The following is a 27,103-nucleotide window of genomic DNA, read 5'->3' as shown; positions in this document are numbered from 1 at the left end:
TGTAAAGAGAAGCACAGTGCGAACTATTGGGTCACCGAAAAGCCCATTGGGCCGAAAATAGATCACAATGGGTGTCAATTGTAACATTCAAAATGTATGGGGCTTTATGTACAGTACATTTTTTTTTATTTTTCTCCACACTTCAGTTTTCTCTATTTTGGAGTTAGACACGGATCTGTGAGATCTAGAGGAAGAAGAAGAAGAAGAAGCTGAGACAATGGCATCCATGGCAGGACCAGATCATCTCTTTAACCTGAGAAACCATTTTTACTTGGGAGCTTATCAAGCGGCGATCAACAACAGCGAAATCCCTAATCTTTCGCAGGAAGATATCGTCGAGCGAGACTGTCTCGTCCATCGCGCTTACATCGCTCTCGGAAGCTATCAGGTTTTGCCTCTAATCTCGAGTTTTTCGATTTGGATTTCAATTTGTTTTGATCATTTGGTGATTTACGTTTTTCAAATTTCGTCTTCGTAGCTTGTCATCAGTGAGATCGATGAAGCGGCTGCTACTCCTCTACAGGCAGTGAAACTCCTTGCTATGTATCTAGCGAGTCCTGGAAACAAGGTAATTCTGGAGATTTTGAAATGTTCGATTCATGTTTTGTAACGTTTGCTTAGCGGAATTTCAGATAACTTTTCTATAAATCTAGGATTCTTTTGATTGTGTAGCTTTAGAGATCTGAAATTGAATTGTTCTTCATCTTAAGTTTGTGGTATGCATTGTTGAATACAGAGTTGTTTCTGTGATTTTGGTTAGGAATCAACCATTTCGAGCTTGAGAGAATGGTTGGCAGATCCAACTGTAGGAAACAATGCTATTATTCGGTTGATTGCTGGTACTATATTCATGCATGAGGAAGACTATAACGAGGCTCTGAAGCACACTCATTCTGGAGGAACCATGGATCTGTGAGCCTTTCGATTTGTGTTGTTAGATCTTGTCACAGTGATTGTTTTTATGTCTAAGTTCTTTTCGATTACTCGATAATTGATTGTTGTTTCTGCATATTTTAGGCATGCTTTGAATGTCCAGATATTCATAAAGATGCATAGATCAGATTATGCAGAGAAACAGCTAAGAGTGATGCAACAGATTGATGAAGACCACACACTCACTCAACTCGCGAGCGCTTGGTTGAACCTGGCAGTAGTATGATATGAATATCCATATCGTTTTTCTATATAGTGTAGAGAATATTTGTTAATGTGTTTCTTAATATTAAATTGTTGCGTATGATCTCAGGGTGGTTCCAAAATACAGGAAGCTTATCTAATCTTCCAGGATTTCTCTGAGAAGTACCCAATGACAAGTTTGATCTTGAACGGCAAAGCAGTTTGCTGCATGCATATGGGTAATTTTGAAGAAGCTGAGACTCTACTACTTGAAGCACTCAACAAGGTGAGTGATGAACCTACTCTTTCTTACCTGAAATCTGTATCGACGCAATCCATTCTCAATATCGTGTCATCGGATATCCGCCACTCGCTTTATCAACTATGTGTTTACCATATCTAAATTATTCAACTATTCGTATATTGGAAAATGGATAAGTTTGAAAACATAGATGTTTATGCTCATTGCAGGATGCTAAAGACCCAGAAACTCTTGCAAACCTAGTTGTATGCAGCCTTCATGTCGGGAAATCATCTTCGCGATACCTAAAGTAAAAATATTTATGACCTTGTGCAATTTTTTCATAACGGTGCATCAGTAAGCTGACTTATTCCTCCATTTCTGATCCATTTGCAGCCAGCTGAAACTTTCACATCCAGAACACGTCCTTGTGAAGCGAGTAGCATCAGCTGAAGATAACTTCGAGAGAGCTCTTCAATCTTTCGCCTGAAGGACCTCAAAATCCATGGAATCAATTTGCTTTATAATCTACCAGCAGAACATCATATTCTTACCAGCCCTGTCTTGAAATTATCATATATGAACAGTTTTTTTTTTTTTCCATCGGATATGTTGCATTTGAATTTGATTTCTCACTGAAGCTTTTGTTGTCATTGAGTTTCGAATCCAACAAAACTAGAGATCTTGTTCCTTAATATCCAGAATCTCCATAACTGATGAGACAAAAGCCAGACTTGTGCAAACGAAACATTCACTAATGCATGTAACATTAGAGCTTAGATCTAGTTTTTGCCCATGTTTTAAAAATCGCTAGGCGCTAGTCGGGCGCTCGGGGTGGGCCTAGCGCCTAGCAAAAAAATCGGAGATTAAACGGGGATTAATCGGGGATTAGTTTTATGATTTTTTAATCATATATATAACATTTATGCAAAATTTATTAATATGTTGGTGTGTTCAATATTATAGTTTGAAGAAATTCTACTCAAAATTTAGTAGTTTTATTAACAATATTTTAAATATCTAAATTACACTTTTTGGTTTATTAACAAGATATTTTTTATTATTTTTTCAAAATAAAATGAGGCAAGGTAAGAGATTATGCACTCAAAACAAAATAATATAATTAAAAATAATAATGGGAGAAAGAAACCGTAAGCATGTAATGTTGGAAGAAGAAAAAGACAAAAGCATGTAATATAAAAGTCCCACATCGGTAAGGTGAGTAGGAGTTGTGAAAACTTTGCTTATATAAATAGAAGTTGAGGGTTCACCTTTTAAACAATCAATGGGCTTCGAGTAATTAAAGCCCACAACGATTTTAAAGAAGTCCAGTTTTTTTTTTTTTTTTTCCATTCATCCGTTGATTTTCCGATTTTCAACGATTAATGGTTAATTAATCGGTCAACGATTAAAACAGCCGATTTGGCTATAATCGCGGCGGTTGAGCTGCGCCCAGCGCCTAGGCGGGCGATTAATCGCCTAGGCGTCCGCGTTTTTGAACAGGGGTTTTTGCTAACAAATAAAAGCCAGGATAGCTATATTATTGGACTAATGAATAAATATTGTGAGAGGTACATATACTAATGAATGGCTGCTTCCTAAAAGAACCTAAAGCCATTACAAAATGAATATCAATAAAAAATCTCGTCATGTGATCTCATTTTTTTGTATCATATGGATAATATATCTTATGTTATATTTATATATAAAACCATCTTCTACGCTTCTCTCCTCAATACCATCTGGAATCAAAATCTCCATCCATCACTATAGCAATGAACAAAGTCAGTAAACCGAGACCGATGAGGTTAACCCGTAGCCATTACGGTGCAGCTTCTGCCATCTCCATGCAGTCTCAAGACTCTCTTTGAGATTAGTGTGCTTAGCTGTCCAATTAAGTTCCTTCCTGATCTTGCTCGGGTCACTGTAAACCTCAGCGTAATCACCTGCACGCCTAGGCAAGTATTCGATCTTGATCTCAACACCAGTTGCTTTCTTGCACGCCTCAACAAACTCTTTCACCGAGCTACCTACTCCGCACACAACAAAAAGTCAAAAACACAGTATTTAATAAATCCATTTGCTAAATAGCAAGAGTTTTTCTTCGGTACAGTACTAAGGTATGCCAGAAGTCAATAGTACCTTTCCCGGTGCCAACATTGTAGATTCCAACTTTACGGGGTTTTGCCTTCTGAAGAGCTTTAACATGAGCATCAACCAAGTCAGTGACATCAATGTAATCACGTACGCAAGTTCCATCAGCGGTTTTGTAGTCTGTTCCTTTGATCTGGGGATAAACCAACGAAAAAGAAAAGTTCAATGAAGATCAATGATTAGAGAAGCTTGAAAGCTTATACCCACGTGAATGTAAAAGTAGACTAATTTAATCTTTACTTTAATAAAGGAAACTCAAGAATAAGTTGTCTCAATTATGTATTTTGCTCAGCTGTAAACTACTTATCAGCTTTTTTGCAAACATTTTTGAACATGTTCTACAGCATGTGCCAGCCCCAAGTTATAAACAAAAACAAAAGACACAACTTTTAGGAAATGGATTAAGAATCTAATAGTGTGCCAATCTGTGATGACTTGTCCAAGGAATAATAGTCAAGACCCTGACAAAAACTGAAAGTGAAGCTCTGGGAAAAACCTGACAGAAGTTCAGAAAAAGTTCATGAACTCAAAGAAAATGATTACCTGTAGGCCAGGCATGATGCCACGTGCTGCATCAAAGCAAGCACCGGAGATGCGTCCATGCTCACGCAGCTCAGGCCTTGGGGCTTCACCCAATCTGCCCTCTGGATCGGACCCAATCACATTGAAATATCTGGAAGAAAGCGAACCTTGTCAATTTCATGGGAAGTAAAAAAAATCCATTGAAACACTTGATAGAACTTAAAGGAGTATCAATAAAACAAACCTTAGGATCATAACTGCCATATTTGAGTTTTTCGAGAAATCCAAAATGATATCTTCTGCCATCTTCTTGGCCTTACCATATGGATTGATTGGCACCTGAAATGACGTGTATTGGGGTTAGAGCGCATAAAAGAAGAACCGTGGCTATTAAACAATTGACAAACCAAATTTCACCTGAGGAGTTTCCTCTGTAATTGGCATAGTATCAGGCTCCCCATACGTTGCACAAGTGCTTGAATATATCAAAGTCTTTACTCCATGAGCGGCCATTGTCTCTAATACGACCAAAGTGTTCGATGTAATATTGTGATAATACCTGTAATAGACAGAAAACAAAGTTACTTGTCTCGAATTCACACAACAGAAAAGATCATACATTTCCACAAGGGGAAATAGTTCAATATACTCACTTAAGAGGGAATTGTGTGCTTTCCCCAACATATGCAACAGCGGCGAAATGCATTACAGCGTCAAAGGCGTTCTCTGTGAATATCTTGTTGACAGCCTTTGCATCTCCAAGATCAGCATAAATAAATTGAAGCCTTCCAGGTTCAGGAAACAGTTCTTGCAAAATCTTGACTGCGCCAAGATTCCCACGTGATAGATTGTCCTGTTAAACAGAAAGAGATTTACTTAATTGTGATATCGACATTCAAAATAATGCTGGACAAAGGAACTTAAATCCATGTAAGCCAAAGAAGATACCACAATGGTCACTCGGTATGATTCCTTTAGAAGCCTTAGAGCTGCATGTGAACCAATATAACCAGCACCACCAGTGACTAAAACATGTGTAACCCCTGGCTCATGTCGAGAAAACTGCAAAAAGTAAACACAGAACAACAAAAATGAAGAAACCATTAAAAAACTTGAGCAGTGCTTCACCAGTAACATCCTTCTTTCTCTAAAAACTCGATCAAAGGACAATAAGAAGTTGTACCACGCTCGGAGTATTGAACGTTGGAGATTGCTTTAGCATGAAAATGCACAAGGCTGTAAGAGAGGCTGTCAAAAGAATCTTTCCCAAGTAATTGTTTTTCTTCTTCGGGTCTGCATAATCCAATCCTACATTCCCAAAATCACCAAGATCTGTTACATTTTGCATCCACATTGAAAAAACCACAAAAGCTTCACCCTTAAAAGCTCCAAACCCCAAAAAACTTCAAGTTTATCATCAACCAACCTAAATTTCCAAACTAAATTCTCAAAAACCACTCAAAATTTCAGAGCTAACTGAAAACTTACACACAATCACACTAGATAAACTATTTCCTCAGTGAAACCAATTGCAGTAATCAAGATAATTTCTCACCTCCAAGAGACATAGATCTGTTTTGCCTCCCTTGGCTTCTTGCTCGACCAAAATTAAACATTTTGATTCACTTCAGCTCGCGGAAACAAACACTAGATGTAATTTGATCAGCACCACCCTAAATCAGCTGCAAAAGACCAAACTTTGAATTATTTTCTACAAAACCCCAAAAAGTGAGAACTTTCTCAAGATTAAATTATCTCTACAAAAACAACCTTAGCCACAGAACTCAAACAGAGAAATGCACAAAGAAGAGTTAAGATGGCATTGACAAGAACCAAATAATGAAATTTTTATCCGAAAACCTTAGAAATTAACTGAGTTACATAGCAATTTAAAGATGAAAACTTTCAAAATTTTGCCGGAAAACATATTTGAATTAAAAGACTTGGAAACATATAAAAAAGAAACCCAGATTGGGAAACTCTTGTCGGAGCAATGTCGGTCCCATGACAAAATGACAAATGCAAAAAACATAAATATCTAAAATGAAAATAAGACTAACCCGAATAAATTAAAAAGTGAAATTCAGTAAGAAAGATCCTGATTTCAGAGTTAATAGAAAACCCTAGAAGAGAAAGGTAATGGGAAGAAGAATTCTCAGAAGAAGCAGAAACGGAAGAAGGAAAGAAAACGCAGAGACTATGCATAAAAAAACGCCAAAATAAAAGAAAACCCAATAAGAAGAAACGTACCTGGAAGAAGAAAACAAAAAGAGGGGCATTAATGGCGGCTCACGTGTATCAACAGCAGCAGGGTTTGTGTACAGAAAACAGAGACGAACCAACCACAAGTCGAGGAGATAGATGATCGAAAGCGTGACTAAGAAAGAGAAAGGGTTCGAATTTTCTTGTGGGTTGTGAGAAAGATTCAATTTTGTTCACTTTAAAGGTGAAGAATTTAGAGAGAGAGGAAACGTACGATGTGGAAAGAGAGTAGTGCGACCTCGTAGACGCGTTCCGGTGAGAGCGATGAAAGAGAGAAGAGGAGATGGCGGAAATTCCTCGGTCTTTTAAGAAAAATAAAATTAAAGAAATGAGGAATTTTTTGTAAAAATAAATACTACTAATAAGATAAAAATATATTTGACTTTTTTGTCAGCTTTTTTTTGGCTTTTAGATTCTTTTGATATGAACATGACATGTAGCAAGAATGATGGCGCAGTCTGCAGATTAATTTATATTTTATAATCAAGATTATTAATTCAACCGGCTAATTTTCTATTAACATTTCAATCACATATTTTAAAGAAAATATTGTGTGTGCATAGTGACATTTTTTTATTGATACCGGTGTTCTAGTGACCCTGCTAATCAGAAATAAATATTTGGTGTATTTGATAAAATATTTCGGACCAAAATCTAATAGTTCAAGTGGTCATACTCATACATCGTGTTACGATATTTATGTTTTGAACTTGATTTTTCAAATTCATAGTTGATTTTTATGGTGTGGATTGTGGAATGTTCTTAGAGTTATGTTGACCGTTCTTCATATTCTTGGTTGAATATTCATTGCATTTTTTTTAGTATAAATTGTTTTATCTTGGGTAAATGTGGCATATTGGTATGGTTAAGTTGAGATGTTTTTTCAATAAAATGTGTTTTGATACTCCTGAGTGATTGTGGCATGATTACTAATGCGTCTATGCAAGATATTTAAGTGAATGAATGGTTAAACTGTAAAAATGGACTAAGTAAACAGCAGATTGAAACTGAATAAGCTAGTTAATGATGTATAACATGATCATGAGATGGTGAAAGTGGTAAGTGATGGGTTTTGGACTTTGGACATTGCGATGTGTTGAACTACGGGTTTGAAAATTATGAAAATCGAGCTTTATCAAACTATCCCTTCAAAGATTTTTATTATCGAAATTTGCCAGAAAAAGTTGAAAAACTGTGAGTCTTCTTGGTCCTCTTTCTTGTACAAGATCAAAGAGTCTGTCAGTTGAAAGCTAGTGGAACTACCAGAGAAGGGTAGATGACTAGATTCCCCATTTTATAGCTCAACTTCTTAAATTATGTACAAGGAATTCATGTTTTCTTCACTTATTATATTACATGTTCAAAATTGTATTTTAATTCTAAAATGAATTCTAATAAAATACTAATTTGTATTCTAAAAAAAATCGATGGCTAGACATAATAATAGTACTAGGTTTTGTGGGAGATAACATAATTTTTTTTTAGTTGGGAGCTTTGTACGTACTAATGAAAATACTCCAATAGTAAGTACATTATTAAGTAATTGAGGTTATTTTCTAGGGAAGAGCCTTTATAGGGAGGGGAAAAGCACGATTAGCCAATAGAATTGCCGCACTTGTCATTGCGACGATTACTGGGCGTGGAGACCAACACCATCGAGCTGACATGTCGGCCAGAATTTCATTTAAGTGCTTTTGTCATCACAAATGATTGTAATGGCAAAATGAAAAACATTTTTATTTTTGATATACTGTATTCTTTATGTTTCTGTTTATAGTTTTTATTTACTTACTTACTTCATTAAAAAAATTAAATGCGTTTAGAACCAAATAATTTGTTTTCAATAATCATTTTTTATTATGTTTAAAATAATACTCAATCTGTTTCGAAATATAGGATGATTTTTTAGTATTTTTATTTTGTTTTAAAACATATGATGTTTTATAACTATAAACATATGAGTATATTTGATTAAAAGCTGTTGACAAAAAAAAAACATATGGGTATATTTGATATTTTGTGGCTGTTTATATTCTGCGATATTTTTTCTAATTGGTTAAAATTTTTAAATCATATATTAAATGATAGTTTTAAAAGAAAAACTAAACTTTATTAAAATGTGTGCTTTTAACCAAAACATCATATATTGTGAAACAGATGGAGTAACTTTTATAGCAGCATTTGAATTTTTGATCATCAATGAACTAAAAAATTTATTCGGTGTTTAATGAATATTATTAAGTAAATGTAATTTGTAAAATATAATATGCTTTAGATTTATATATTGAGAAATATTTTGTATATGATTTGATAAAACATGCCAATTTGAATTTAGATAAACTAATTTTAGAACTTGTTTTCACTAATTTGTAGTTAAAAAAAGCTTGTTAATTTGGCTTTTGGGAGCTAGGAAGCACGGAAGCTCCGTCCGTAGTCCGATTCCCGCTTCGGAAGCTAAAACGGAATCGGAAGCTTCAGGAAGCGCCCGGAAGCGTGGTGGAAGCGCGATTCCGAAAAAAAAGAAATCGGAAGCGTTTTGGAAGCTATGATTCCGTTTAGGAAGCGTTCTATTTTTATGCGATTCTGATTTTGGAATCATTATTAAGGAAATATTTAGGAAGCGTGATATATTTTTTGTATTTCTTAATTAAATATGAAATTAGAAAACCCTAATTACAGTTTACTAAACAAGAGAATACCAATCGTGGCTAAATTTCGTCTTTGGCAAAACTCTTGTTGGGATTGACCCATTTGATTGGCCCTGCAAAAGAGAAAGCTAGGTTAGTGATGATGAAGAACAAGGAAGTTCTGAAGTAGAACAAGAAGAAGAAGTTGTCATGGTTGAAGAAGAAGAGAGGTCAACTAAAGAAGAAGGAGTCAACGTAAAAAGAAGATGTGTTTTGAGTTAAGAGATGGAGTGGGCCTAAGTGGTTAAGGTGTGGCCCAACAAAAGAAAGGTATTGTCTAATGGGTCTAACTAAAGCTCATTCGTAGAAGTAATTATAATGTCCAAGTATAACTAAGCGTTAAGTGAGTTGTTGAGAGTGTTTGCTAATGGTGATGAAAATGAAAAGGAAGACAAATCTTTGACTTATGCGTTATGTTTTTTTTTTTTAATCTCTAATCAACTTAATTAAGTATTGGATCTCTTTTATTTAAGACAAGAGTTATTTAATCACATTTGATTATATATATATATTACACGCTTCCAAAACGTACCCATATCATAAATTTTTGAAAAAATCGCTTCCACGTTTCCAAACGCTTCGCTTCCCCGCACCCGCTTCTGATTCCATGCAACTTAGTTGGGAGTGAGATGTGTAATAGTGACCTTTTTTTTGTAATAAATAGCAAAACAAAGCAGGTGTAACTTATAAGAATTGATGACATTTTTTTTTAATGCCAAACTTAGTAACTTGGGGTTGAGTCAAAGAAAAAGAATATAGTATGCATTACCCATATTTAAATTTTAGTGGTGATATTGGTAGAGGGAAAAAACCCGAAAAAACCGCCATCTATTTTTTTTTTGGCCGTTTAATACGTGTGTTTTTAAACTTGGAATAAAAATACCTCATTTAATTTCGATTACCTTTTAAAACTATCGTTTTTTGAAACTCGGTAATTTCAAACCCGAGACTTAACAGTCGTTACTGGACGTAACAGTATTATTTAACAGCGTTAAAATTTAATCCCGTGTGTTTATATAAATATATACCATCTGTTTGCAATACTTACAGCTATACTTAATGTGGCCTGGTGGTAGCAGGTCTCTTTTGGAAAACCACCTGACCTGGGTTCGAGTCGTGAACCTGTTTTTTTTTTTTTTTTTTCTTCACTTCTTCTTCTCAGATCTCTAATGTCCAAAGAATCAAAAAAACATTTCTAAGAATCACATCGGATTTGAAAACAAAATCATGATCTTGTGGGTATTGTGATAACCCATGAACAATTCGGAAAACAACTTTCAATCTGAAAAAAATGAGAGATTTTTGATATTGAAAATTGGAAATCAAATTACAAATCTCTCTCCTTTGCATCATCGGACACCTCTTGGATCTCTTTATTCAATGAAATCTGCTTCGAAACAGCAGATTTCACATCTTCAAACAACACAAATGATCCCAAAACATTCTCCGATTGATTAAGAGAAGGATTCACCAACGTACCATTCCAAAGAGAGAGAAGCGAAAGATGTTGTTGTCTCAGAAGATAAAAAGCACGAAGCTCAGATTCCTTGACACGATTCGACAATGGATCCAGCTTAAAACTCGAGAAATTCGCAGAAAATAGTTCACGAGGACCGGTGAAGAAGACGAAGAACAAAAATAAAAAATAAAAATAAAATAAAATAAGAGGTTGAAGAGTCGAACCCAGCAGCTAAGGTTTGTAAAACCAACGCGCAACCACCAGGCCACATTAACGAACACTGGAAATATTGCAAACAAATGGTATATATTTATATGAACACGTGGAGTTAAAATTTAACGCTGTTAGATAATTCCGTTAAACCCAGTAACGACGGTTAAGTCTCGGGTTCGAAATTATCAAGTTTTAAAAAACGATAGTTTTAAAAGGCAATCGAAATTAAATGAGGTATTTTTATTCCAAGTTTAAAAACACACGTATTAAACGGCCAAAAAAAAAAAAATGGCGATTTTTTCGGGTTTTTTCCCTATTGGTAGATATAATTACAATACAATAATACTTAACCCTTTATTTTCATTGGTTTGAATTCAAATGTTAGGAAATAAACGACAGAAGCTCTCAATAAAAGCAACAAAAACAAAACCTATTTATAATGAAAAAACTGTAATGTGACTGTCAGGTGGGGTTCACATAAACATGGCATAAATCCATGAGATAGCGCCACGTAAGTGTATTGGTGTCTTTAAAAATCTTAAACGACATCGTACGATTGGAATTGGCCTCCCTTACGTAAACTCTTGTAAATGCGATGTCTCCTCTCCTATCCCCTCCTCCTATTGTCGGTTACAAACTTCAAATTCAGAATCTCACGATTTTTTTTTTCGTATAAAGATACCACGAAATTTAAACGCAGAAATCCCAAAGAATTACTAATTACTGAGGTGGTAATTAAGAACTATCGGTACAACCTACTAAGAGTATCTCCAATGTCCATCTCTATAATTTTCTCTATTTTAGAGTAACTCTATTTAATTAAGAGGAGATTTTGCTCTAATGTATGTCTCTAAAATAGAGTTTCTTCTAAAATAGAGGAGAGAAACATTGAATTACTCTATATATAGAGGTATACATTGTCTCTTTCCTCTATTTTAGAGGTATACATTAGAGCAAAATCTCTTCTAAAATAGAATTTCTCTAAAATAGAAGAAATAATAGAGTTAGGCATTGGAGATGGTCTAATACAAGGCTTACGACTATAGTTGGTAATTGTAATTTTTATAGTTGGGCTTCGCGCAATCGTTAGTTTTTTTTTTTTTTTTAATTTATGGAAAAACCTCTGAAATAATTTCTATGATCCTCATTCTGTAAAAGATTCTTTACAATTACTTTTAACAATTACAATTGAATGGAATTCTTGTTATCACTTTGTGGATAGAAGGATAATCAATAATTATTGTTCATTCAATAATTACAAATCATATTATGGTGTCTTTTACATTACGTTATTGTTTTACTACTATTCATATAGTACATTTTTAAATTAAAAAAAAAAAGGTTTTAGTATTTGTTGCTTAGTGCTGATGAGTGATGATTGATAATTTACCCACCTGTTCTAACATGCTCAGTTACTCGCATTTATATTGTTTGGTATCGCTTTTATTTTATTACACTCGTCTCTTTGTCATACAAACTTTTAATTATTCTACTATCCATTAGGATTAGTTATAATCAGTCCGAAAATTATCGAATCATCACAAACATGCATTGTTAATAGCTGCATGTAATGATTATTCAAAAATAAAAAGTATGATCTATTTAAAAGCTGGTTTTTCTAAATTATTACTAGATCCTGACCCGCACGTATGTGCGGGATTTCATATTTTATATTTTTTTTTAACAAATTTTAATTCAATATAGATTATTTTGTTATTTTTGTGATATATATTTTAGTGTATTAGATCAGGATCTACACGGACGTGCAAAAATATTTTTTTAGAAATTGTTATATATATATTTTAAAAATAGAAAATATTTTGTTGTGTTAGTGACCTTTGTAATAGTATAGATATTATAAAATTAGAGTAATGAACGAACTTCAGTTGCGTTAGTACATAGTTACATTTTAAGATCCAGACATACACGTACGTGCAAAATTATATTTAAAATAAAATTAAGATATAATTTAGTTGCAAAAGTTAAGTGATGTTACCATTTTATTTTCTAAACTATATATAATTAAAATATTTCTAACATTTTGGTTACATGTGTTAAATAGGATATGGATTCGGTTTTAGTTTGAGTTATTTCATGTATATTAGTTAGGCGTAACTATTTTGGAACGGGAAACCTATCTCGTCCTATATCTGTCATATATTTTTGGTCTCATAACCCGTCTCGTATACGTGAAATAAAAATATTACGGTCCTGTATTCGTAATAAATAGAATATGTGTAACTGAAAACGTACGTACAGAGTTATGTGTGTAAACAAATTTATTTTATATAGTGCTCATAATCCGAACTCATACCAGTTTGGTATTTAGTTTGATTTTTAGTTTATGTTTCCCTCCCATCCCGTCTAGTAATTCATATTCTCATTTTAAAATCTTGTTCCAAATTCTTGTTTGCTTACCTTTAAATATCATACAATATATAATGTGAGTTTTGCGGATTAATATGTATGCTGTTAATATTTATTAATGTATATTTAACAAATTTATTAATGTTTCTTTCCTTTGCTAAATTTTGCATATTCTTCTTTTCATTGTTTAATCATCATTAATTCGATTTTTGGACTAAAAATAAAAATTTGAGATACATCTATAAAAGAAATATGCTATTGCTGCATAATTTGTTTTGAATACAAAATATATAATTAGTTTACATTATTTCAAAAACTGTGTGCAGTATATTATGGATTTATTTAAGGAAGATTCGGTTGAAAAGTAAAAAATAAAACACAAAATATTTCAAAATTAATATGTACAATTTATTGTTTAGATATTTCCGAAACTTGCTTTAAACGAAGATCAAAATGATAATTACTTTAAATTTATTATTATTTGAGTTTATTTCATAGTTACTATAAATATTTGTTAATATCTAATATCGTTTTTTAGAAATTGTGAATAAAATTTCGTTTTATATTTCAAAATTTGTGAAAATATTTTAACAAAACTGAATCTTAAAAATATTTGTATTTGAGTTTTTTACGAAATTTCAAATTCAAACTTAAAATCTTCCATTGATAAAATGTTTTAAACGATAGTATTTTTAATTTTGAACTAAAATAATATTACTTTTTTTTTTTTTATAGAATAGTGTAATGGGATTGGTTTAGATAAAATCTTAGTTGGATATCAAATCTTAGTTTTTCGATTCTCATTGGTTAACAATTTTTTAGAAATTAATTGCAAATTTTCGTCTATAATTAATAAGAGAAAGAATGTGAATATAATTCTTTGGAAACTAATAATTACTTAAAAAGAATTTTACTATTTTTATTTAAATATATTAATTTTGTGATTACTATTATATCCTTAATGAATTTATTTAAAAACACTAAAAACCAATGGCATCTTATGTAATATTTTACCCTTCATAAAGTTATTTAATATCTAATGATTCCCAATTAATAGTATAGATCAAAATCAGATATATATTTAAAAGAAAGTTATATAGGTTTATGTGTGTTTGACTTCATTACATTAGACAAATTTGCAATTGCATTGTTATGAAGCAAGGCTACCAACGACTCCATGCACGTTGACTCTCTTGTACTATCGTTCTTCCACCATTGATCATCCATATACTGATATACATTCCCACGCGACATGCAGCTTATCTATTTTATTCACGTCTCTTTTTAGGTGGCTTGAGTGAGATAGACGCACCTTAATTATATAGCCCCTTCACAGTCCAAACTTACACATTTGTTTGCTTGCAAGAACCTTATGTTTAATCTAGTTAGATTAAGAAATAGACTAGATCATCACCCGTGCTATACAGCACGGATTTTAATATTTTGTACGGTTTAACGGTTTAAAAAATATTAATCCGCGGTACACCGCGGACCTATATTTTTATTAAATATAAAATTGATTTTTAAGACCTTTCTTTTACATATATGCTATTATTTTGTTTGTTTTAAACGTATATATATTATACATTGTAGGATTAATATGTTTTAGGTTTCATTGAAAATATAGAGATATAGAAAATTATATAGTTCATTACGTACTAATGTATAGGGTATTTAAATATGAATTTATTTTCTTGTTTACATAATATATATATGTGAAGAATATATGAGATTAGAATGGGTTTATAAATTTTTATTGAGCAAATAAATATTTAAAATTGCAGTGTATATATATATATATGTTGTGCAAATAAAATTAAAGTACACTATGTGTATATTTGTTTATCCATTATAAGTAAAATCGATATTGTATATGCATGTTGTTATATATAAGGAAAAAATGTGTATTTCGAATTAACATATGAAAATTTTAAATTTTAAATTATATATGTCTTGTGAAATTTTTTTTTTTTTGTTTAGTGTTTAAGATTGTATGATTGTATTTTAATTGTTAATTCTAGGATTTTTCACCCGTTGTATACCTTCCCATTTTAATGTCGACTCAAATCCGTCCCACCATATAACCTCGTCCCGTAAAATTAAACATCATTTTGTAATTTTTTTAATAATAATTTTATTTAAAATATATAATTCGAGTAAATTTAAAAGTTTGCTTTAAATAGTTCTCATAAGATATAAATTTTTAATTTGTATAGAGTTAAAATATCATTAATATTATAAAAAAAGTTAGTTTGAAAAATGAAAGACAATCAATAAGAAGACACATTACATAACTATATTTGTATATAGTATAAAAAAAGGGTATAGATAATGTTTTTTGCTTTCTTTATTTTTTTGGTAAAATGTCAATCTTTTTTTTCACTTGAAAAAAAGAGTCGATCCAATTGTTCATACAAAAAATCTTTATCCCCTCTGATTATCTTACTGATTCAGCACAGATCTTTTTTTCGATTACAGCTATGAATTGAAGATTTGAAAAAAACATGTTCAATAACATCCTGATTCAACCCATGGATTTCGATTCAGTAACTTATCCCACAATTAATTAGGATTAAATATTTAGAGACTAAACCAAGCCCATTTAATAAGAAACAACTTACAACCACGTGACCTTAACCCAAGGTCCACAATTCCGGTTTAATAATCAAATTCCAAAACCCAAACAAACAATCGCACAAACCACCACCACTACACATGACCATCATCACAAGTCATCTCACGATTCCAAGTTTTGATTCTGGATTTCAATTACACAAGTCATCTCTTGGTTTAGCTTGGTTTAGTTTCACGGTTTAATAATCGCAACAACACCAAGCAACACATACACTAAGACATGGATTTGCAGAATATCTTTCTCGGCAAGTTTTCTCGATGGTTTGATATGACGGTTTGAACGGCAAAGTGGATCTGCGATGGTCTAGATCCAAACCTAATTTCAAAGAGATCCGAGTTCTACACCACCAAGCAAAAGCTCTATTACCCACCGTTGAACCAACATCTCACCGACGGTCGCCGTCACAGCCACTAATTCCCTACCCGTACACAGCATCAGCTAAAGCTCGATGACAAACCGTTGCAACAATCTCTCCATTCGACATCTATCTTCACCATAGACTCAAAAGTAGCAGCCATGTGAAGAGGAAAAAGGTGTGTTAAATGTTTTTCTTGCAAATCGTGACCTTTTTTTGTTTGATGATAAAGATCCACATTTAGGTGTAGAGTATTTTATAGGGTCAAAATTAGGTCACTAATCCCTATCACTTCACGCAAAAAATATTCGAAGTAGCAACAAATTGGAGAAAAAATCTTTGGATTCGTTAATATTTTGGAATATGCCGAGATTTTAATATATTAGAGTCATAATTTTGTTTCTTTAAATGGATTTTGTTGAGATACTGGAGAAAGAAAATCTCCGAAAATAAAGGTGGTGATTAATTAGTTGAAAGATTAGTTGGAATTAGGTAGAATTGAAAACGTTAAATCGAGAATATACACTCGAATATAGCAACATACTCTGAGATTTAGTTTGCTTAATATCTTTATTAATTTTGCAAATTTAAATAATAAATTCTAATGGCATGCCGATAAATGTGGGAATAAATTAAGGAAATAGTGTTAAATGGGTAATTAAAGATTACAAATAGGATCCGAACAAATTAAAACCGGGTCAAAACCCGATCCATTTGAATTAAAAACCAAAATCCCCTCTAAAAATGTATATGTAGATATAATGTAATTTCTTACACTTCTCAAACAAAATATACAATTTTCAATGATATATCACTTTCATTAACATTTTCAATGACATTTTTGATAACATGTTCGAATAATGGATTACTATATAACATTTTCAATAACATTTTCGATCATATTTTCGAATAATATATTAGTATATAACATTTTTACTAATTGTGTTACATTTTCGAATTGATTAGTATATAATTTTCAATTGTGTAATCGTTTGAAGAATTTTTTTCAGAATTATCTGTATTATATAAACAAAATCTTTTAATATCTTTAAACCCGTTGACCCGTTTATATATATTAGTGACATGAAATAAATTTTATGATTAGAATTATATAATGGCATATATTGTAATTTCTTACAAAATCTAAGTTATGACTCTTAGGATGTACTTCCCGTTGTATACCTTCCCATTTTAATGTCGACTCAAATCCGTCCCACCATATAACCTCGTCCCGTAAAATTAAACATCATTTTCCGATTTCATGAGAGCAAACCGATCGGTGAAATTAGTTTGAGAATTCGGAATTCGGTTTTGTTCGGTTCGGTAATCGGAGCCGATCGGTTTAACCTAGACCGAGAATCTGCAGTCCTATATAAAGATAACCATAAGACATTAACCTAATTACTAGGGTTTCTTCTTCGTATTTGCTCTTTGCGACTGCGCCTCTCTCTTGCGATAGCGAAAGAGAAATCTTTCTCTGTTTCTTCAACCTAATCAATAATCTTTAATTCGTCTCTTCTCATTCATCATCTTCCAAGCTTCTTTCATTCTCTGTAATCTCAACCGGTGTTAAGACTAACCCTTTGCTCAGAGATTCAACCCGCAACCTCGACTTTGTTAGGGGTAAACACTTCTTCTTTCTCTTTAATGGCTTTTCGTTTTAGTCTTTGGTCTCTAACCTCTTCCTTTGTCTCGATAATCTCTGATTTGGAAATGAAAAAGCCTAACCCTAAAATTTCAGATTTCAAAAATAAGAGATTACCATGTCTATTTTCTTTGTTTGTGGTCTATTTCTTGTGTCTCTGTTTCGATTTGGAGCATCTTAATGTTAGGGTTTACTTACAAAGTTCAAAATCCGAAATTCTCTTTGTTCTTCTAGGTTCTTAGCTTTGTTTATGGTCTATTACGTGTGGCTGTGTTTTGATTTGGAGCATTTTAGTGTTAGTGTTTAGTTTCAAAGTTCTAAATCTGAAAATTCTCCTTGGTTCTTCTAGGTTATTAACTTTGTTTATGGTATATTTTGTGTGTTTGTGCTCATTCCTTGTGCTAATACGAAATTGTTTAAGTTTTGTAGATGTCTACAGAGCACAATGAGAACATTGAGGAGCCGATGCTTCAACCTGAAAATGCTGAAGATGTTCAAGCAGAGAAGAGGCGTAAAACACCTGCACCTGCTGCTTCTGCTTCTGTTAATCCACAGAGACCACGTAAGAAGTATGCTAATAGAGCAGTAGTTTGGCAACATTTTCTGCTGCTTCTGCTTTAGTACAAGTGGTCGAGTGTTGGACCCTTATAGGAGTTCTTTAACTCCTTACATGATTGAGGTTTTGCTATGCACCCAACAGTGGCTAAGGTGTTCATTTAAATCTGAAGCACAAGTAGCAAACTTAGTGCAAATGTTGGAAGAAGTTGAGTTTTTTGAATCTCTTGGTAAGTACACTTAACTCTTTTATTCTGTGATTGTGTATTTTTAATCTCTTTCCTACTTTGACTTTGTTTTTCTTTTTACAGATTCTCAGAATTCAACTCCAGCTCCTCCATGAATCTTCAAAGTATGACAGGTAGTTAAGGTAAAGTGAACTACTCTGTCCTAATTTAGTAGTTAAAGTAAAGTGAACTACTTTGTCTTCAGTTCTTGTTTTCTATAGATTGTTAACTGCTTCTCTTTAGACTGTTAATTGCTGAAGTTTGCTTTAGAGTTTAGATTGTTAGCTTAGATACTTAAATACTTAAGTTTCTGATCAATTTTTGTTATTATTTTCATGTGTAGGTAGGAAGCTGCACTTTTGTTCTTTTTGACGTGGATATGCAGCCTTAACAATGGACGGGATAGTACTGACTTTGAAGCTTCTTTTTATCTACTTTTTGATGCGATAAGCATGCTTTTGTATAACAAACAACTTTGCTATGAGTTACTAATTACTCTAGTGTTTGTATGGTTCTGTAATATGGTGATTTGATACAATGCTAGCTTGCTAGCTTAGCAGCTTCTGTAATGGTCTGTAATGGTTATTTTTTGATGTATTGTCTGATATTTGTGCTTGATACAGGTTTAATTCGGGTTAAAAAAACCGAATCTCAAAATTTCCGGTTTAATTTCGGATGTGAAATAAATCTTGATAACCGACCCGAAAAACCCGAGTACCGACCGAACCGAACCGAAATTAATTTCGGTTCAATTCGGGAGCTTTTCTCAAAAACCGAATTTTCCCATAACCGAACAACCCGACCCGAATAACCCGTTTTCGCCGAAGACCCAGGGCTATGTATACCTTCCCATTTTAATGTCGACTCAAATCCGTCCCACCATATAACCTCGTCCCGTAAAATTAAACATCATTTTGTAATTTTTTTAATAATAATTTTATTTAAAATATATAATTCGAGTAAATTTAAAAGTTTGCTTTAAATAGTTCTCATAAGATATAAATTTTTAATTTGTATAGAGTTAAAATATCATTAATATTATAAAAAAAGTTAGTTTGAAAAATGAAAGACAATCAATAAGAAGACACATTACATAACTATATTTGTATATAGTATAAAAAAAGGGTATAGATAATGTTTTTTGCTTTCTTTATTTTTTTGGTAAAATGTCAATCTTTTTTTTCACTTGAAAAAAAGAGTCGATCCAATTGTTCATACAAAAAATCTTTATCCCCTCTGATTATCTTACTGATTCAGCACAGATCTTTTTTTCGATTACAGCTATGAATTGAAGATTTGAAAAAAACATGTTCAATAACATCCTGATTCAACCCATGGATTTCGATTCAGTAACTTATCCCACAATTAATTAGGATTAAATATTTAGAGACTAAACCAAGCCCATTTAATAAGAAACAACTTACAACCACGTGACCTTAACCCAAGGTCCACAATTCCGGTTTAATAATCAAATTCCAAAACCCAAACAAACAATCGCACAAACCACCACCACTACACATGACCATCATCACAAGTCATCTCACGATTCCAAGTTTTGATTCTGGATTTCAATTACACAAGTCATCTCTTGGTTTAGCTTGGTTTAGTTTCACGGTTTAATAATCGCAACAACACCAAGCAACACATACACTAAGACATGGATTTGCAGAATATCTTTCTCGGCAAGTTTTCTCGATGGTTTGATATGACGGTTTGAACGGCAAAGTGGATCTGCGATGGTCTAGATCCAAACCTAATTTCAAAGAGATCCGAGTTCTACACCACCAAGCAAAAGCTCTATTACCCACCGTTGAACCAACATCTCACCGACGGTCGCCGTCACAGCCACTAATTCCCTACCCGTACACAGCATCAGCTAAAGCTCGATGACAAACCGTTGCAACAATCTCTCCATTCGACATCTATCTTCACCATAGACTCAAAAGTAGCAGCCATGTGAAGAGGAAAAAGGTGTGTTAAATGTTTTTCTTGCAAATCGTGACCTTTTTTTGTTTGATGATAAAGATCCACATTTAGGTGTAGAGTATTTTATAGGGTCAAAATTAGGTCACTAATCCCTATCACTTCACGCAAAAAATATTCGAAGTAGCAACAAATTGGAGAAAAAATCTTTGGATTCGTTAATATTTTGGAATATGCCGAGATTTTAATATATTAGAGTCATAATTTTGTTTCTTTAAATGGATTTTGTTGAGATACTGGAGAAAGAAAATCTCCGAAAATAAAGGTGGTGATTAATTAGTTGAAAGATTAGTTGGAATTAGGTAGAATTGAAAACGTTAAATCGAGAATATACACTCGAATATAGCAACATACTCTGAGATTTAGTTTGCTTAATATCTTTATTAATTTTGCAAATTTAAATAATAAATTCTAATGGCATGCCGATAAATGTGGGAATAAATTAAGGAAATAGTGTTAAATGGGTAATTAAAGATTACAAATAGGATCCGAACAAATTAAACCCGGGTCAAAACCCGATCCATTTGAATTAAAAACCAAAATCCCCTCTAAAAATGTATATGTAGATATAATGTAATTTCTTACACTTCTCAAACAAAATATACAATTTTCAATGATATATCACTTTCATTAACATTTTCAATGACATTTTTGATAACATGTTCGAATAATGGATTACTATATAACATTTTCATAACATTTTCGATCATATTTTCGAATAATATATTAGTATATAACATTTTTACTAATTGTGTTACATTTTCGAATTGATTAGTATATAATTTTCAATTGTGTAATCGTTTGAAGAATTTTTTTCAGAATTATCTGTATTATATAAATAAAATCTTTTAATATCTTTAAACCCGTTGACCCGTTTATATATATTAGTGACATGGAATAAATTTTATGATTAGAATTATATAATGGCATATATTGTAATATCTTACAAAATCTAAGTTATGACTCTTAGGATGTACTTCCCAAATATTAGTATAGATGTAATCACATTATATTACCCTTCTTCTAATTATTTTCTATTTATAAGGAATCAGAACATTACAGCCTTTGCTTTTTAACTTTAGATTCGCAATACTTAACTTACAACGCCTTGTGTTCTGTTCTTGAGAAACTCTTTACAAGAACTCAATAGATTCCCCAAAACCGAATCCGAAGACTCATTTCTTGAACCCACGCGTCTCTTCACATCGTCCATTAACCTCAAAACTGAATCTTGCTCGAATTGGGACAAGACCCTGGACCATGCGGAAGTCGAAAATGCTCGTAACTCAGTCTCCTCAATTTTTCCATCAAGATCAGCAAGAGACGAGATAGCCGAAATATGATCGCCTTTCTCGAGTTTCCTGAAGAATCTTTCTTTGATTAGAGGCGATGGCGGAATTCTATTACTTCGTCTCATGTGTTCCCATGTCGCTTCCATCACTTCCTCCTGATCACAAACACACACACACACACGACAGATTGTTTAGACAAGATGATAACATAAGAATTCCAACCAAAATGTATAAATTTGTCTCATTTTTATTTTTTTACCTTTCCTGCTCTGCTAGCTTCAAGTACCATTCTGAGATGCCGTTTCGCATTGAAATGGTATCCATGATGCAACATCTCCCGATACGCATAACCAAAATCATCCCACTTTTTTTGTTCAGCACACACGTCTAGCATCGTGTTAAACGTGTACATGTCTGGCAATACTCTTGATTCGAAATCCGAGCTGATTTTTATATGATTTCCATCTTCGGACATCTTCTGGAAAAGTTCCCTTGCTTCTTCAAAGAACCCACCTTGTAAATAAGCTTTTATCATTATGTTGCAAGTGACCAAGTTCGGGCTGCAGACCTTCTTCATGTGATCGAAGATGTAAGCTGCATTCTTGATGTTTCCCGAGTCGAGGCATGCTTGGATCAGGCCAGTGTAAGTCACCACGAGAGGTTTATTTGCAACTCTACATATCTTATTAAGCTGACATTGGATGGTATGATCAAGATCAGCCTTTTAAATCAAATTCTCGATAAGCTTAAGGACTACTGGATTCACAAAATTTACCATATTGAGAGCTTCATTACACCTTCCTGCGCTACAAAGACAGCGAGCAAGGTCGTAGTAAAGAGCAGCTGATCCAACAATACCACGGCTTTCCATATCCTCAACCGTATGTATGGCCTCATCGCTTTTACCTTCTTTCCAAAGAGTATTAACAAGAACTGATCACAGATACAAATGGTTACTCTTCAGTGAGAAGTGAGAAATTCAAATACTAATAATCTAAAGAAAAAGAACAAGGAGTTCACAAAATACCTCTATATGCTAGAGCATTAGGGATAGAAGATTTCTGCATCTTCCTGAAGAATTCATGAACTAAATTGTACTTCTCACATGCTAACATCACCTACTTAGACACAAATACAAATCCACTACTCAATAGCGTTGATATGCAACATTAACTGTTACGAGAAGAAGAGATATTTCACCTCCATGACAAGACCATAGGTTACAGGAGAAGGTTTTTGCCCACGTTGCTTCAACTGTTGCAATACCCAGAATGCTCCTTCCCATTGCTTTCGTTGAACACATGCGTTGAGCACCTGTGGTCAGATGTCCAGCATTTGCATCAGGCGAGTGACTTAATGTTTCCCAGAATAAGTGTAGGCTATATATAATCATAAGAATGAGATAATTATAAATTACTGACTGCATTATAAACAACAACATCTGGTTCAAGCCGGGGATCCCATTTTTCAAGTGTTGTTGGCTTGAACTTCTTTTTAGGTGGAGATCGCATTGTATCAATCACATGGAAGAGTTCCTTGATATGCCCAGCTTGTCCAAGTGTGACTGCAATTGAACGGTATGCTACCATATCTGGATATGATGAAATTTGTAACTGGCGAAGAAAGCAAAAAGATTAACTCAAATTATATCAAAAGCAACACGAACATATACAAGTATGGCACAAGGGTTTTACCAGCATAGCGTGGAATACATTGAGGGCTTCCACAGGCCTCCTTGATTTACCAAGAACGTTTAGTGCAGTTGTATAGATGATTCTGGATCCAAAATGGTAAATTTTTGTTGTCAGCATTACGTTTTTAAAAACAGATTCTGGACTTCTATAAGTGAAATCAAACAGGCTCCCAATGTAGTATATCCACAGCTCACTTTTAGAATAGTCAGTAAATATATACCTTAGCTTGTTCGATTTGTAACGGTCTTGCCTTTGAAGCCACTCGATGACTTGAAGAACTCGTCTCCAGTTTCCTAGTTTCCCTAGAAAGTGGATCAGTCTCATTACGGTGTAATCTGTGTATCTGATTTTTGCACTCCGGATCGCCTTGGAAAACTGCCACTCAGGCATATTGATGTCTGCACCATTCAACCTAGCGAAATAAACTACCTTAACATAAAATTCAGCTGAATATGATAATAATTTCATGAGAAATGTACTGATATCACCCCCTAATTTCATCTGCACTACAGCACTAGCACATAACCAAATCAAATCATTATTTACTCCTAAGTTTTTTCTTCCATATAATCTAGGAACTTGAACCAAATCTAGATAATATCATAAACACATACACTTTTGCTAACTTCTCGATTCTATCTTCCATTTCGACTCGTGAAGTAGCAGGCTTGTCCACTATGTCACTGGACTCATCAGAAAACCTAAAGGCAGGAGTTTCCATGGCAAACAAGCTATCATCATCATCATCATTTCTCTTAGCACCAATTCTCCTGGTTCCACTCAATTTGCTACTTCTTATCTCATGCCTCTCGTTAGCTAATCTCTCAATTCGCCTTTCTTCAGCAAGGAGATCCAATCCATATCCTTTGGAACCTCTCTCAATCCCTCTCGGTGTATCAGAGACACGCTGATACCTCACCATCTCCTGCTTCGGATTCCGTCTCCTGAAACTCTCATCTTCTGACAAAGTCACTAAAGATTCACCACTCTTACTCCATCTTGCATCTTTGGCTATTCTCGGAAATCTCCTTTCTTCAACAACAAGATCCAATTCATCAACTTTGGAACCTCTCGATGTTTCAGAGGAACGGTGATGCTCCTGCTTCGAGTAGCTTCTCCTAAAGCTCTCATCTTCTTGCACAGTCACTGAAGACTCACCACTCTTACTCCATTTCACATCTTTGTTTATTCTCTGAATTCCAATTTCTGCACTCCTATTGACACCTCTCACATTACGTTTATCACTTACAATCTCCTGCCTTGTGTATCTCCTCCTGAAACTTTCATCTTTTGCCTCACCACTCTTAATCTTCACATCTTTATCCAATCCTAATCGCCTCGAGGAAACACCGTCTTTCACTTCCGAATCAACACTATCACTATTTCCAACTCCACCATCATCATCCTCTACTTTAAATCTGTCGAATTTCTTCTTCTTCCTCGCTGTTTTAACCGATTCCATGATTTGCAAGTACTGATCAAAACTGGGTTTGAATTCAAAACCTTTATCACCCGACGTTTGCATCCCAACCTCCTTCGTGTTCAAATTCAAGCAGAACATTACCTTAGTCTTCGATTTCCTCGAATTCAGACGAACGACTCGTCGGCAGTTATAGGAAGGCTGAGGGAACAATGGTTTCCAGAAAAAATTCCGACTTTCATCTAAAAAAGATGCATTTACGAAAGTATTCGTCGAAATCGTCACCGCCATTTTTGTATCTTCACTAAAGCAAATTTCGAAATTATCAGAGACAATCGTCGTTGAACCCTATCGGCTATCGTCAACGGCCGACGTGGCTAGACGAATAAAACTACTTGACGTTTCTTTCTAGTCAAAACTAACGCGGCGTAGTTTTATGTAAGTAGAAACGGGATGTTGTTTTTTTGATATGTGACAGCTATTATTGGGCTTAAGCCTGGTGATCTAAACCCATTATCCTAGTTTGTTATCTTAATAGGTCCAAGTCCAACCCGAAAACGGTTCGAATCGTAAAATGACGAATCACTAACCTAGAAATTCCAAAATGCAAATTAATAACCTTGCGTTTGAGGCCATTGCAATTTTTCACTCATCATCTTTGGCTTAGGTTTTTCTTTTCTTTTTTTGTTTAACCATGGTAGTTTTGTGTCTTCTGTCCATAATCCGTGAATCCAGCATGAACGTTGTCCGGTTCGATGAGTGAAAAATAAACAAGATTTTGAGTTAACCGGTTTGGTTGAATTACTGGATCATTGGTAAGTGGTAACCATAAAAGGAGATGGTTTTTTAGTGTTAGTACGAGTTAAAACCAACGCAAAAGATGATGGTGATAATAGAATCCATTATTTCGGTCTTCAACGGTTAAAATACAAGAGAAGTGATGTAAAGTGAGTATAATGAGTCATGACTCGTGTTAATTAAAAGGTTAAAAAGTATAAGTTGGACCTACTTCTTTTGATGTGGTAATAATTATTGCTTTATAGCTTTTTTCCTCATCTCATGCATTTCTAGAATAAAGCACATCTTATTCTCATGGTCGTAGATTGCTAGCAAATAGGTTTAATCTTGGTTTTTATTTGGTACATATGCTGCCAGTGCCAGGGATGATTATTTTAGTCTTAACCGGATAAATCCGTTATGGTGTGATCGGGTTTTGGTGTTTTGGCTGAAAATGGAGACCAAGGCTTGTTTGCCACTGAACCGGAAATGAGAATCACGACTGCCACTTTAGAGTCTCAATGCCATCCATATAGTGGATAATACTATTATACCCTTAGTTGGTTATATGTGGTTTAAGTCTGGTTAAGACATCAGCTGGTTTGTTTGAAGAGTGAAGAATAAGACAATTCAAAGACTCTTTTTGGTTTAGAGAGTTCTCTTCTTCTTCTTCTTCTCTTTTGACCCGAAACTTTCTCTTCTTCCTGTGAAAGCTTAAGCTCTGATTCTCGTTGTTGCTCTTGAGTGTAACAATGATCTTTCATAATGGTTTTCTGGATAGAATCTCTCCCTAGACGTAGATCTCTTCACATCGACGAATTGAACTAGGTTTAACAATTTCTTATATCTCTTGTTTTTACTTCGTTTGATTTCTTGTTCGATTGATTGTGAGATTGAGAGATTTGAGCTGCAAAAAGTTGAGATTTTGAACCATACTCGCCATAGAAACGAATCAAAAATCAAACCTTTGTTTTTTTCTTTTATGCATAGAAGCTGTTCGACAGATTGCCCAAGAGAGATATCAATCTGCTAATGCATACAAGGTGTTTGATAAAATGCTTGAGAGAGATCTTGTGGCTTGAAATTTTGTGATTAATGGTGTTGCAGAAAACGGTAAACTAAACGAAGTTTTGGCGCTTTATACTTAAATGGATTATAAGGGTATCAAGTCTAATGGGTTCACAATCGTTAGCTTGTTGTCTACTTGTGAAAAGTTTGGTGCTTTGATAGTAAGTAAGAGAGTTTATGTATATATTATGATCAAAGTGGGTTTGACACGAACTTACATTCCAACAATGTACTTTTGAACTTGTATGTCAGATGTAGAAGAGTCGAAGAAGCCAAAACACTTAAGCGATTGAGCTTTTTAGGAATATGGAATTAGGTTCGACTGAGTACAACTAAGACCATAAATGTATATGTATTTCTATACAACAAATATGAAAATGATAAATTAGAGTTAATAAAGATTCCAAAAACATCCTGAACTCTAATAAAAT

At 33.6% G+C, this 27,103-nt stretch overlaps 3 protein-coding genes and 2 long non-coding RNA genes across 8 annotated transcripts; 3 read left to right on the top strand and 2 right to left on the bottom strand.

The window, feature by feature from the left end:
• Positions 1-80: 80 nt before the first annotated feature.
• Positions 81-2,054, top strand: LOC9326946 (coatomer subunit epsilon-1). Its single transcript, XM_002893592.2, has 7 exons — positions 81-388; positions 479-568; positions 761-912; positions 1,018-1,153; positions 1,247-1,402; positions 1,588-1,667; positions 1,754-2,054. The coding sequence occupies exons 1-7, from the start codon at positions 218-220 to the stop codon at positions 1,845-1,847; spliced, it is 879 nt and encodes a 292-aa protein (XP_002893638.1). The 5' UTR covers positions 81-217; the 3' UTR covers positions 1,848-2,054.
• An 816-nt stretch (positions 2,055-2,870) lies between these two features.
• LOC9326945 (UDP-arabinose 4-epimerase 1) lies at positions 2,871-6,644 on the bottom strand. 3 transcript variants are annotated; one of them, XM_021013570.1, is made up of 10 exons: positions 6,284-6,644; positions 5,589-5,715; positions 5,217-5,341; positions 4,982-5,095; positions 4,687-4,886; positions 4,451-4,592; positions 4,278-4,372; positions 4,055-4,184; positions 3,500-3,644; positions 2,871-3,387 (listed from the first exon to the last, which is right to left on the bottom strand). In XM_021013570.1, the coding sequence occupies exons 2-10, from the start codon at positions 5,647-5,649 to the stop codon at positions 3,143-3,145; spliced, it is 1,257 nt and encodes a 418-aa protein (XP_020869229.1). In that variant the 5' UTR covers positions 5,650-5,715; positions 6,284-6,644; the 3' UTR covers positions 2,871-3,142. The 3 variants fall into 3 exon arrangements, with proteins under 3 accessions (XP_020869229.1, XP_020869230.1, XP_002890883.1); XM_021013571.1 differs by lacking the exon at positions 6,284-6,644 and adding an exon at positions 5,804-6,223; XM_002890837.2 differs by lacking the exon at positions 6,284-6,644 and adding an exon at positions 6,094-6,223.
• Positions 6,645-17,279: 10,635 nt separating this feature from the next.
• On the top strand, positions 17,280-19,054 carry LOC9326944. 2 transcript variants are annotated; one of them, XR_002329450.1, is made up of 4 exons: positions 17,280-17,634; positions 18,086-18,441; positions 18,523-18,581; positions 18,782-19,054. It is a non-coding gene; the product is annotated as an uncharacterized LOC9326944 (long non-coding RNA). The 2 variants fall into 2 exon arrangements; XR_002329451.1 differs by having other exon boundaries at positions 18,078-18,441.
• Positions 19,055-21,428: 2,374 nt separating this feature from the next.
• On the bottom strand, positions 21,429-25,155 carry LOC9326943 (pentatricopeptide repeat-containing protein At1g30610, chloroplastic). The gene is made up of 9 exons (XM_021013747.1): positions 24,022-25,155; positions 23,628-23,819; positions 23,408-23,489; positions 23,135-23,326; positions 22,914-23,027; positions 22,741-22,831; positions 22,489-22,646; positions 21,973-22,404; positions 21,429-21,868 (listed from the first exon to the last, which is right to left on the bottom strand). Exons 1-9 carry the CDS (start codon positions 25,116-25,118, stop codon positions 21,515-21,517), a joined length of 2,712 nt encoding a protein of 903 aa, XP_020869406.1. The 5' UTR covers positions 25,119-25,155; the 3' UTR covers positions 21,429-21,514.
• A 156-nt stretch (positions 25,156-25,311) lies between these two features.
• On the top strand, positions 25,312-27,071 carry LOC110225139. Its single transcript, XR_002329551.1, has 2 exons — positions 25,312-26,432; positions 26,595-27,071. It is a non-coding gene; the product is annotated as an uncharacterized LOC110225139 (long non-coding RNA).
• Positions 27,072-27,103: the final 32 nt, after the last annotated feature.

The sequence above is a fragment of the Arabidopsis lyrata genome, assembly GCF_000004255.2.
Source record: "Arabidopsis lyrata subsp. lyrata unplaced genomic scaffold ARALYscaffold_1, whole genome shotgun sequence".
NCBI lineage: Eukaryota > Viridiplantae > Streptophyta > Magnoliopsida > Brassicales > Brassicaceae > Arabidopsis > Arabidopsis lyrata.
Note: the sequence above shows the minus strand (reverse complement) of the source record. Positions and strands in the feature narration are given on the sequence as shown.